This window comes from Sinocyclocheilus grahami, unplaced genomic scaffold (genome assembly GCF_001515645.1).
Source record: "Sinocyclocheilus grahami isolate Dianchi unplaced genomic scaffold, SAMN03320097.WGS_v1.1 scaffold259.1, whole genome shotgun sequence".
NCBI lineage: Eukaryota > Metazoa > Chordata > Actinopteri > Cypriniformes > Cyprinidae > Sinocyclocheilus > Sinocyclocheilus grahami.
In genome coordinates this window covers 574,816-588,539 of record NW_015505438.1, presented here as the reverse complement: position 1 = coordinate 588,539, position 13,724 = coordinate 574,816, and the positions used below count along the sequence as shown (strand labels likewise).

The window sequence follows — 13,724 nt, the reverse complement described above, 5'->3', positions numbered from 1 at the left end:
CTTCTTTCTTTGCGTGAACATTTGGGCAGCGTTATGCAAATCTTCCCACATAGTGACGTAGGTATGTTGGGGCGTGTTAGAACGAGCCGTTTTAGGTAGGTGTGGCTGACTCTTAACTTTTATAAAGAATATCTCTTTGGATTTGAGACTTTAGTCTTTGCAACTTTACAGATCTTCTTTATGCACCAAGAGCTTGTAACACTCCAAAGAGAAAGGAATAATTGAAATCGCATCATATAACCCCTTTAATGAGCATAAGAGGAAAAAAAAAAATTAAAATTATGTAATTACAGATCTCTGCTGAATAAACTATATGATTTGAGAAGTTAATTGTGTATTCAGCACTAGTACATGGTGTAAACTAGAAACAGCGCTAGTTTAATAGTGAGAGTGAAACCCAAAAATGAATATTTTGTTGAAAAATATTTACTCACCCAAACCTGACTTTATCTTGTTCACTAGAACACAAAAGAAGATCACATGCAATGAAAGTCAATGGTGTCCAGAGTTCTTTTTGGACCCCATTGATTTTCATTGTATGGACAATACAGACTGAACAACAACACTACATTAGGATGGGTAAATGATGACAGAATTTTTGTTTTTAGGTGAACTATCGCTTTAACTTTGATCTACATATGAGTAATAGCAAACACCACTAATGGCCCAAACACATAATAAAACACTTTTTAAAAAAACAACGATTCTCCTGAAAAGAAGGTTATCGGAAACATTCAACGGCCTGAAAAGTGTTTCCAGCTTCATTCAGATCGATAACTAAACCGCATGATATGGATATACACAAGGTCAATCTCATACACAACACAAACAATATCAAGGAGAGAAAGACAGAGATGGAAAAAGGTTAGGAAGGGATAGATAGAGAGAAAGAGAGAGAGTGCGTGTGTGTGTGTGTGTGTGTGTGTTGGTGTGGGGATCATCCTCATTTGATTACAAGTCATGATCCTCTTGCTGGGAGTCAGCTGGTCTGGAGTCAGCAGTATTATGAGAGCATGGCTGTGCATTTGGCTCAGGTCTGCTCGCACATGTGCAACTCTGCTTCTGCTAAATCAATCAATGCTGAGACACTTGGAAATATTAAGCACTTGCATTTACATGCAAATATGAAGCTTAAGCATTGACCAACTAGCTCCCTCTGCGACATTACAGATGTCCTGCTGTGTAACATTGGAGACCTTCATGCATCAGAGTCATTTCTCCACATGCACGAACTTAGATTAAAGTGAACTGAAATATACAGCATGAACTCGCATTAAGATTGAGAATTTGCAGTGACAGTAGGCAATTGGAGTGTTCCATCTTGGTAATAAAATCTGCCCTTTAAACATCCAAGCGTTGACTTATGCATAGCATTTCATCACAAGAGAGCTGTTAAAAAAAAGATGCATTCATAGACCTTAATGAGGATGGACGCCATATGGAATTTTACACAGATGAAAATGAGGCTATGAGAGACTGAATTACAGTCAATGTCATGCATTGTATAAATGTAGATAACATAATTCTGTAACTCACAACTTTCAAAACGTTTTCCTGGTATATATAAATGCACTGTTGTTCAAGTTTTACGATTCAAAAATGAAAACTGCATGAGCTCACCTTTTTGAGTTATGAATGATTTTACAGTCATTTAATTTTTTTTTGTTTTTCCCACTACAATGTTTTGCACCTAAAGAAATGTACAGTAGCCTACTATTGACAAATATATAAAATTTTCAAAACATCTATAGATGAAAAAAAAATACTGTCTGGGTTTGGAATGACATGAGGTGAATAAATGAACAATTTTTGGGTGAACTATTAATACAGCTCAATCAAAAAGCAATGAAAGCGAAACAGAAATAGTGTACAGTATATGATGACAGAGCTACTGTGTGTTCCATGACGGCAGTCACAGGAGTGAACTGTATCTGTGTTGGTTCAGTGCCAGTGACAGAGGTGACCCTGTCACAACACTCTGCCTCTTTAATTAGTGTGAGCACCCTGAGGATGTGCTGATTACTCCTTTCATTACGACCGCTAAGAGCTGAATAGCAAATGGGTGACAATTATCCGCTTGTGTTAGTGTCAGGCTGTGAACTAATCACTGCTAAAATCAATTGATACAGCACAGATTGGTCAAAAATATGCAAAATATGCAAGTATCTGACTGCAAAATGCTTAACGTGATTTACTCAAGGGAAACGTGTTCCTGAATCAACATCTCCGCTAGTCTCATAATGACATTACGATCAGCCAATCAGATTTTTAGATTATGTTTAACGTAAGTGTTAGGTCCAGAGAGTGAGTTTTAGCTGATTAGCATGGGGTAGTTAGTTTCTACATGGTAAATGCAGCCAAAAACAGAATTTTTCTTCATTGACGGCAATTCAGAAATCACATTTTTGCAAAAAACTAAAAATATACACTATAAGTCTGAGGTCAGTAAGACTTTTTTCCAGCAAGGATGCAATAAATTGATTAAAAGTGGCAGCAAAGATATTTATAATGTTACAAAATATTTCTATTTCAAATAAATGCTGTTCTTTTGAGCTGTCTATTCATCTAAGAATCCTGGGGGGGGGAATGTTGCTTTATCTTTTCAATAATAAGAAATGTTTCTTGAGCCCCAAATCAGCAAATTCAGAATGATTTCTGAAGGATCTTGTGACACTGAAGACTGGAGTAACGATGCTTAAAATTCTATGTTGCATCACAGAAATAAATTATATTTTAAAATATATTAAAATAAAAAACAGTTCATTTTAAAATTGTAATAATATTTCACAATATTGCAGTTTATACTGCTTGTTTGATCACATAAATGCAGACGTAGTGAGCATTAAAAGATTTCTGCCAAAAAAAGTTAAATTCTTGCTGACTTCAAACGTTTAAACGGAAGTGTAATTTGCTAATATTTCATATTATTATAGCAGATGTTTGCTAGTGACTGATGTTTGAAAGTTCTTGCATCATTGCAGCTCTTGCGTTATGAAAACGTACATCATGCCCAACAAACAATAAGTGAGTAGATGCTTCCCAGCAGCCTATACTGCAAAAGATGTTATTCCAGAACCAATAAAAGCTGTTGATCCAAGTACACATGGCTAAATGAACTACAGGAACTCGTTCAAGAGTTGAAGTTGTGTGGAGCACTAAACGTGAGGCACAACTTTCAGATATGTGAACGAGACAAACACATCAGCTGGCTCCTCAGCGAGGGGGAGGAGTGTCAAGGACAAAATCTCCTGGAGGAAAAAAAAAAATCTAATCGCCGCAACCTTGGGCTGCTGTTTTTGGCCAATTAATGCAGCGCTCTGGCTTTACTCCACCACAGCTTACTGTGAGCATCAGACTGTGGAAAGTGCGTAGGGGTCATTCTGATGATGAAATATGGAATTCTGAGATTGAAGGGAACAGTTTACCTCTTATAAGCGTTGCACTGGTTGGACGCCACCTCACTAAGAAGGGCATTGATTATATGAAATCAGCGTAATACAAGCTGCTTCACATGCACTTTCAGCAGAACACGTATGTAAGCACAGTCATGACTTTAAACAAGGGTTATGTGCTCACTAGCTAGCTGTAGAGGAGACCGGGGTTAGTTGTCACAAGGGAAAAGTCCTTTTTCGAGTCAGTTACACAATGTTCTTCTTCTAGCAGTGGTCTTGTATGTTATAGAGTGTGACAACTTGCCCCGATCTACCTTATATACAGTAAGAGTCAATACACATTGCATTACACATTCATTTGTTTTTATAGGCCTACATGTAAAGCACAATAAATCTGTTTTAAAGTGGCTTTGTATGTATGATAACTCTATTATAAAATCAAGGAAAGCAAATCGCTAAGCTTTGTGATCAATGACTTCAACTTGTGATAGGTAAGTTCAAATCAATACTCACACCACACAGGATTTTCATCACCTGTGCTACCAATTTATTTCTCATGTCTAAATATAATTTAAAGGGGTCATATGATGCGATTTCAAGTTTTCCTTTCTCTTTGGAGTGTTACAAGCTCTTGGTGCATAAAGAAGATCTGTAAAGTTGCAAAGACTAAAGTCTCAAATCCAAAGAGATATTCTTTATAAAAGTGAAGAGTCAACCACGCCTACCTAAAACGGCTCGTTCTAACACCCCCCCACATATCTACGTCACTATGTGGAAATATTAGCATAATGCCACCCAAATGTGCACGCAAAGAAAGAAGGCGTGGTTTCAGGAACAGCAGTAGTGTTGATGCAGCATGTCAGGGAGACGCTGTGTTTCAGTGCGAAAGCAAAAACACTTTATTTGGCCTTCCGGAAGTAGATGCAATTAGGAATCATTGGTTAAGATTTATTTACAACAGAACAGCACAACCCAGATGTTCGAATTTGTGCAACGCATTTTATGGACGACAGTTTTTTGAACCTATAGGAGTACAAGGCTGGCTGTGCACAAAGGCTATTTCTAAAAAAAAAAAAAAAAAAAAAAAAAAAAAAAAAAAAGGGTAAATTCCGACTTTGCTATGATAATCTGGCACTTCTGAATCAGCGGCTGTAAGTTTATCAGTTTTAAGTATTTTCTATTGACTGTTCAAATGCGGAGTTTTGCACAGAGCAGAGTAACACATCGTGTGTGTGTGTGTGTGTGTGAGGGGAACAGGGTCACATCACAGGAGAGTGAACTGTCTGTCAGAAATCATAGCACGTCAGCTGTCTTAACCGCGGCTTGTGTACTGCATCATCACTGTGTCTGTCACGCGACTCTGTTGCCCTTTCGGGCTTGAACTGATGGTAAAACTAACGACATTATTAACTGTCTTGATATTTACTTTGAAAGCTGAAGCTCGCGATTATGGTAAGGGGCGTTAAATTTCCGACGCGTGCTTGTGGTGTTCGACCAATCACAATGCACTGGGTCAGCTGGCCATTCAGAGCAGACTGTGCTTGTCAAAGGAGGGGGCTTTGTTGAAAACGACGTGTTTGAGAGAGACAGGGCATAGAGGACCTACAATAATGTACAGTATTTGAAAAATAACATGTTTTTTGAACATTAAAGCATGTCAACATTCTATTACACCAAATACACAAAATAATGATCTTTAAAATAGCATCATATGACCCCTTTAATATCAGAGTCACAAACAGAGGCGGACTGGCCATCTTGACATTCTGGAGAAGTCTGTTCGACGGCCGTCGGACTGGCTGGTTCATCATCAAAGAAAAAGTGTCAAATTAAGTGATGTTGACGGTCGACAAAAGGGGGCGCTAATGCAATCTATTTTTGTTTAGAATAAACCAAAACTGACGCGAAGGAGAGAGGGCTTGTGATGGCAAGCAAAAAATGTGAAGATAAAGGTGTTTGTGAAAAGCTAAAAAAAAGCGAACAGTTACATCAGGTTACCTTTGCCCGCCTCTCTCGCTATAGAGCACTTAGCCTATAGCACTATAGTAAAATCCCAGGACACCCCTAGTCCGAGCGTCCACTGCTATTTATCACTCTGCATTGTCTGACATGAATATCCCATTCATTCATAAAGAGACAGCATTCTACAACGGGTTACACGTGAGAGATACTGAGTTAGAAAAAGTAGCCTATAAGGTGATTAGTCTGATTAACATGACACACACACACGATGAAAATTACAGGCCTCTCTCATCTTTTTAAGTGGGAGAACTTGCACAATTGGTGGCTGACTAAATACTTTTTTGCCCCACTGTATATTGTGTCTCTGTACTGTCTTGTGTGTATATATTGTCTGTATATATAGTCTGCAGAAGGGGTGGACTGGCCATTTGGACGTTCTGGAGAAGTCCTGGCTGGTTCATCATCAAAGAAAAAGTGTCAAATTAAGTGATGTTGACGGTCGACAAAAGGGGGCGCTAATGCAATCTATTTTTGTTTAGAATAAACCAAAACTGACGCGAAGGAGAGAGGGCTTGTGATGGCAAGCAAAAAATGTGAAGATAAAGGTGTTTGTGAAAAGCTAAAAAAAAGCGAACAGTTACATCAGGTTACCTTTGCCCGCCTCTCTCGCTATAGAGCACTTAGCCTATAGCACTATAGTAAAATCCCAGGACACCCCTAGTCCGAGCGTCCACTGCTATTTATCACTCTGCATTGTCTGACATGAATATCCCATTCATTCATAAAGAGACAGCATTCTACAACGGGTTACACGTGAGAGATACTGAGTTAGAAAAAGTAGCCTATAAGGTGATTAGTCTGATTAACATGACACACACACACACACACACACACACACACACAGACATGAATACTCAAATTGAAGAATTCTGTAGTTTCAGGTTTCAAGATTTTATGTTTATTATTATGTCATATACATTTTTGCTTTCTGCTCTTTTTATGTAGATTTCAAGTACTTTAGTTCATATAATAATACATTTATTTTAATCCCCTGATGAAAAAACAACAACAATAGAAACCATCAATAGAATTTGTAATGGTTTTACTGGTTTTAAGGGAAATTGTAATGGACCCTATTGGTCTCTACTGGTAATTGGTTGCCTATTATTGTTGTTAAATATTATTATTGTTAAAACCACTAAATCCTAATGGAACATGTCTTTAATTGTTTAAACATTATTTAATTGTTTTAATGATTAAAAGTTGATGGTTTGTAATGTCATTTGTAGTGGAAACCATCAGAATTTCTGTGATGGTTTCTGTTGTTGTTTTTTTTCAGCAGGGTCACCATGGGTTTTGTGATGTTATTTGCCATAAATGCAATACATTGATTGCTGTAATATTGTGAGATAGTAGCGGCTGTTTGTAGTTGTGGTGGGCCTATTTGGGAGAAAATCCAGGGACGTTTTTTACTCCGTCCCTGGCCACAAATGTGATTTATTTGCAACCTGCACCCAAATATGTGCATAGTGTGTGTGCATGTGTCCTCACACCTTCATATTAGCACACTGTGTTTCACTTATCTTGAATGGAGAGCCAATACTTCTAAATGATGTATTAAACCACAGAGCTGCTATACAGTAGTCTCATGCATCTCTATTAAATATCAAAGGGCACACGCCACCCGTCATACCACCAACAGCGCTGCAAATGATGTACAGTAAATTATGCCTATGAGACTTAGATTGGAGAACATTCATGGCAGCCACAAGCCTTCGGAAATAACTACTTCAGAAGGGCCTTGGATAATGAACTTTTCAAAGGTTCATCTGATGGACACCTCAGTTCGGACTAATCACTATAAATCTGCTCAAGGTTTGCCAGATTTCAAATCACATACTTCCAGGGGGCCCAGAAACAGCTGAGCGACCGCCATTGAGATGAATGGGAATGCTAACAGACTGCTTTCTCCAGGTATTAAAGACCTTCACTAGAGACTGTCGTGAGCTGTGATTCAAAAGGCAGCAGATGGGAAAATGGAAGTCCATTTCAAGCTTTTAAGAGCACTAAAAACATCTACTGTATCTAATGAATATAATAAGTGATGGACTAATATTAAAATTAAGGCCGATTTTATAATTCTTAATCTATTCTAAATCCAAAAGCAGCCAATTTTCAAGGGAGTTTTGGCATTACAACATTGTAATGTACAGTAGGAAAAATGGACATGAACATGTTCCTGGATCAACATCTTTTGTTGATCCTGGATCAACATTACTGTCCAAAAATATAGACTGAACCCAATCCCAAACCTAATCTTACCTATAATTTATTCCTAAAATCAGTGTGAAATGATAGCTGATTAACAAGGGTGTAGAAGCACCTAACCCTGATCGTAAGCCTAACACTGATATTTCCTGAAAAGTTATCCCTCAATTCTGATTGGTTAATTGGAATGCTGTTCCAGGGACATGTTGCACTTGGTGAAATCACGCTCACCATACCAATAAACCTATCAATATTTTTATATCTACATTTTGACCAACAGATGACCAATTTCATCATTGTGTATTACACACAGACAAAATCAAATCAATAATTTTAAATGCTGTAAGTGAATTTCAGCATCATAGCTCCATAATCTAGGGTATTAATTTTGAGATTTTATTAAAGATTTAATACATATATAATTAGGAATGTACTATTAAAATTGTTGCTGATATATCACTGATACCAACAAACCAGTCAATATTTTCATGTTATCTACATTTTCAATAGATGGACATTTTATAATTCTATATTATTTCGTCTAAATAATAAAAAAAATTAAATCAATACTTTTAATATGTTCATGTTTCATGCCATCAAAATTGTCAACAAATGGCCGATTTTAATCCTATAATGTAAATAGATAAATAAATGCATAGCACATAATTTTTTTATCTTTTTAAATACTAAAAGTGAATTTGGCCATTTAAAAAAATTTAATGCACAGTATGAAAATGAATGTGTGATTTTCATTTGTCATTACATTACATTTGTCAGTGTTATAAAAATAGTGTTTAAAAAAAAAACTAATTTAAATAATCTAAATGTTAAAAAGGGGGGAATGAGCATGCAATTAAATATCAAATATCAACTGATACTGAAAAAATAAAATTAAAATATACAAAAAATATATATCTTTAATATCCACCAATAACTGATAGGGTATCAAGATTTTGTACATTCCTAAATAATGAAATATTTGTAATTAATACAGTATCAGTATCAGTTTAGTGTCTCTTTATGTCTTCAAAGTGCATAATGTACTGTTTGCATTTAAACATTTACACATTATTTTCCCGTGGCTCCAAACTAATTCGTCACACTGCATTTGCCACTCAGAAAAATCATGCATCCAGAACTGAGTGGAATATCTATATAAATGTTGCTTTATCACAATGAATTGGCCAAATTTTTGTTGGACTAGAGTTCCACTTGCCCTCAACTTCTTTGTGTCTCAGCAGATCCAGATCAATTAATAATCCTGAACTAAAATATCAAAAAGGTGTGACATAAAAAAATCCCTTTGGTATTGATGTAGGTCAACAAAACTCAGGAAATCATGCCAGACCATGTTCTCTGAGTCATGTATCATATAAACAGGCTTCAGACCCCGGAAAGCTCATTCTTATTCCATGAATCCATATTGCTTTGCGGCCTTGAGAAGTGTCTGAAGCTAATACAGGAGTGTTTATTATTGAGAGCTGCTGCTTAAGCTTTCATATATCAAGGTCAGTGCAATGTCATCTTTGATATGCTTCATGTCCGGGGGAAAAGAGGCAGAAACTACAGAGCGGCAGTTAACATGACATGTAATTTTAAAGAGCAATCTCTTGAGGATCCTTGAAAATATCTCAACATGGGCTTTTTAGGCATTTTAGTTAAAGCAGTACTATGTAACTTTTTCTGTGTTCAAAATTTGCTAAATCAAAGTTTATTTACCGCTAGAGCGCCAAAAGTTACATAGTGCTGCTTTAAGAAAGGAGAATGTTTTATCTCCTATGAACTGTATTTGTGTTGGTTTATGCAGAGCTACTTCCATGTTCAATTGCGCTGTGACCAGAGTACAAAATTAACAATTGCCAAGAGTGACTGATGACTGATCGGAATCATTTTTTAAATCAAGTAAAATGTAAAAACTGTCTACTAAACAAAAATAGTTGTCTGGCTCATCTAAATGATGCTGCAAGTGACACAACGAAACGGCTAAATAATGTCACTGTTGCAGAGACAAAATATTTTATGAAATATTATAAAATATAAAATGTTTGTTATTTAAAAAAAAATGCATCAATATATATGTAGGCCTATACGAACAGTGAATTTTCTTAATTTACCCGCCATTGAAGTGGCAAAAATCATAATTCTGGACCCTGGTAGTCACAATCAGTTAAGATTGTGAAAGAGTGATTTCAGCATTAATAAGCATAAAATAAGTTCAATAATTCATATTTACTTTCTTCTAAATGTTGGAAATGGTGAATCGAAGTAGCTTAGTAATTTGAAATGTCCTGTGGTGTGATATGATCTATCTGAAACGCCTTCTGAATTGACATTTAATGGCAAATGTTATTATTTTGCACGCATTTATTACTTTATTTGAGAGCCTATATACACTTATTTTTTACTTTCTAAAAGTTGTTAATGCCTCAGGACCAGCGAAATGAACAAAGGAAATCAAAAAGTGAATTCAAAATAGTGAAAACGGGAAATGGTGAACAGTTACAGCACTAGGCCTACACTACCCCATATGTACATATTTTTATACTAAAATCTGTTAAAATGTCGATTTCAATTTGTCAGCAACCCACATGAATTCAAAAGCTTAGTAATTTGAAATGTCCTGTGGTGTGATATGATCTATCTGAAACGCCTTCTGAATTGACATTTAATGGCAAATGTTATTATTTTGCACGCATTTATTACTTTATTTGAGAGCCTATATACACACTTATTTTTTACTTTCTAAAAGTTGTTAATGCCTCAGGACCAGCGAAATGAACAAAGGAAATCAAAAAGTGAATTCAAAATAGTGAAAACGGGAAATGGTGAACAGTTACAGCACTAGGCCTACACTACCCCATATGTACATATTTGATCATTTTATACTAAAATCTGTTAAAATGTCGATTTCAATTTGTCAGCAACCCACATGAATTCAAAATAAATTTGAACGTAAATTTGAACCTTAAAAACGTTAATGTCTATTTTGTTCCCAGTTTGTTTTTCTGAAGTCTACCAATTGGCTAATGCTATCTTGCACCATGAGGCCTGTGGAGGAATTCAATCTTTGAGCTTGACAGCGGGGTCTAGTGCTGCCATAAACCTGAAGAAAATTGAGACAAACTGCTGCATTCGCCTGAAATCAGAAAGATTAATTTCTTATCTTTGACATCGACTCCATTGCACTCATATCGTCAAAGCAGAACAAATTTTTTTGCTTCTTCTTTTGTGAGACCTTCTTAAGATATTATCACCTGACATATGAAGGAATTGAGTTATTACTTTAAGCAGCTGCACTTTTTGTACAATTCTTGCCTGGAGGGAGGGACTCAAGCCATATCTAGACCATAATAAAACAAAGACTTGAGGGTGAACTCTTTTGACTGGGACCATTTAACAAGCACCTAGCAACCAACCAGATCACCTTATTTGAGATAAAGTCTCAGTTGTGTGAAACAAAGTTACAATTACAGAACATAAAGAGACAATTGTGAGATACAGTCACATTCTGAGACTATTTCTTATCATTTTGACTATATCTTAGTTGGAGACTCTCAAAATGTGATGTATTGTGATATTAAGTCACAACTGTGAGAAATAAAGGCGGATTTAGAACATCGCAATCACAAGAAGAAAATCAAAATGATCTTTTATTTTGTTTGAGAACACGCATACATAAGCAGTCTACAGTACCGTTTGGATATTGTAGAAATCCCTTTGATAACTTTGCTTAATCGTGGGTTGCAGCAACAAAGAAATGAGATTTAGAGATTTTCAGCATAAGTTCAAACAACTTGTGCTAATTAACATTCAACAAATTAAGCAGTTTCTTTTAATGTGGAATTAATTGCAAACAGCACACATGATCTCTACACAGTACCGTTGAGTCATCTGAAGTGCATCAGGCCTTTTGTTTGATTCATGGCATTGGTGTTTACTGAGTAAAATAACAAGAAAGGACAAGACTCACCTGATTTGAAGAACAGTTCCTTTTTCTTCTTTGCAACATTAAATCCTCAATTCAAAAATAGCATTATTGCATCATCAGACAAGTGTTGTTTTGTTGCTTGACATAAGAGGTCACGTGGGTTCATTTTCCCAGGTCGCATTGTATTTTCAGCTCGAAGCTTTCATGGTATTCCTGAATGTTTACATGAGACGACATTCTTCTGAGAAACGCTCTGCTGAGGGCGATGTCTGATGTCTGTCCAGCAGCGGGGCGAGATGACAGCAAAACACGCATGAGCTCGGGGAATCTTTCAGACTTCCTTGGCTTGCTTGGAGCAAAACCACTCAATTGACATCAGAGTTCAGTGATAAATCCATGTTCCCATGGAAACTTCATGCTATTTTTGGGCCTGCGAGTCGAGCTCTATAATAGACATTTGCATATTCATGTCTGGACAAAGAGAGACAAGATGCTCGAAGCATTTATCATCAGCCGTGAGCACTGATTGAATAGCTGCTTGTATCATAATTAGGTGCCATTAGTACTGGGAATAATCAGGCATCTTAAAGGACCCTTTAACTCAAAGACAGAGTGTTCCAGTTTTCACAAAGATTTAAAAGCAGCTGGTGCAATTACTGTGAGAGACTTATCTCAAAGTAATTGGTATCAAATCTTCATATCAATGTGTAACACTGAAATCAGTGTATTATTTTGATTTATGACTTAAGAATTAAAATTGTATGCATCATATTTTATCATTTCTAATGTTACATAATTTATAACAATTTATTATTAAGCTGCTAAAATTAACCATAAACCACACAATGAAAATAAAACAACATTCTAATTTATTTCATATTATATTTACATATGCGTCAATGGACAAGTACATCAGACATCAGCATGGTGGCAGATGCGTCATTGTTTCATCGCATGCAACCCCGAATAAAGACATCAAATGTATGACCACAGTGCAATCCATCTCATATTTTAACATCTGCATGGATAGCGTGTCAAGTTAATGTTGCGATATATGGGCTATTACATTAAGATATTATATTACAGAGTTAATGACAGCTTTAACTGACGGGCGGGCTGATGCTAAATTGGGCTGGTATTTTTAAATCATCTGAGGGTGGCGGTAAAGCTCTGAGGAATATGATCAGATGTGATGCCGTTATTCACAGATAATACTTGAATACAGACTCTGGCCGGGGGCTTTTAGAGCAAAAACTTCTCCATCTGTCTGTTATAATCCCCTTCTTTTTCTGCATCTAGCCAGAAGCCCCTAGTTCAACGAGAGCCAGGCGAGCAGATAAACACAGCCTCCAAAAAACAATCTGTGTCCATTTGTCTTATTCAACTGGTTAAAGAGCCATTAAATGTGATCTCTTTAATCTGGTTTTAATCTAACCAGGTACAGGTTTACAGGGATTATGAGAGTTCTGCTGTTCTGAGTGCATTTTAAGCTTATAATTGCGTACAGGTTTGATGTAGACTAATAAATCATCTCTACAGTGCATCCGAGGTCAGCTTGTGCTGCTTGACTGATTCAGCTTGGCTGAATTTGTAGGTCTGCATGCAAAAAGAAGCATAAACCATTACAATATTGTAATCCAGAAGGTCTTTTTGAGCACTAGCTACAGTTTTAAGGTCTTACCAAAAAGATAATGAGAGTCACAAGAGAACTGGTGTGGAAAGGATCTATAACAGTGTTTGTTCTTCACATCGGTCTCATCATGAATGGATGAGATGTGACAGGTCTATATTTGATTTGAAGATGACGGACAACTCTTTGGAGAGCAGATTATGCAATGCCACGCCGTCATGAGCGTACAGCCATCGCTCCCCCGTCCAATAGTAGCGTTTCGGCCCGCTGAAAAAGGAAACATTCAGAAATGTTTGATCAAGCTGAAAACTGAACATATTGCTCTCATTATAATCACAGTTAATATTTAAAGGGGTCATATGATGCAATTTCAAGTTTTCCTTTCTCTTTGGAGTGTTACAAGCTGCTCATGAATAGATAAGATCCCTGAAGTTGCAAAGACTAAAGTCTCAAAACCAAAGAGATATTCTTTATCAAAGTTAAGACTCTGCCATGCCCCCCTAAAATGGCTCATTCTAACACGCCCCCACATATCTACCTCACT

General features: G+C 36.5%; 1 protein-coding gene across 3 annotated transcripts in view; it reads right to left on the bottom strand.

The window, feature by feature from the left end:
- Window positions 1–12,424: 12,424 nt before the first annotated feature.
- fxn (frataxin) overlaps window positions 12,425–13,724 on the bottom strand; it is a 12,519-nt gene continuing 11,219 nt past the window's right edge. For 2 of the 3 annotated variants that reach the window (XM_016290431.1, XM_016290430.1), the window contains exon 6: window positions 12,425–13,447. In XM_016290431.1, the coding sequence (XP_016145917.1) occupies window positions 13,309–13,447 (139 nt within the window). In that variant the 3' untranslated portion in view covers window positions 12,425–13,308. The remainder of the gene's footprint in view (window positions 13,448–13,724) is intronic. The other variant, XR_001610619.1, reaches the window with a different exon arrangement.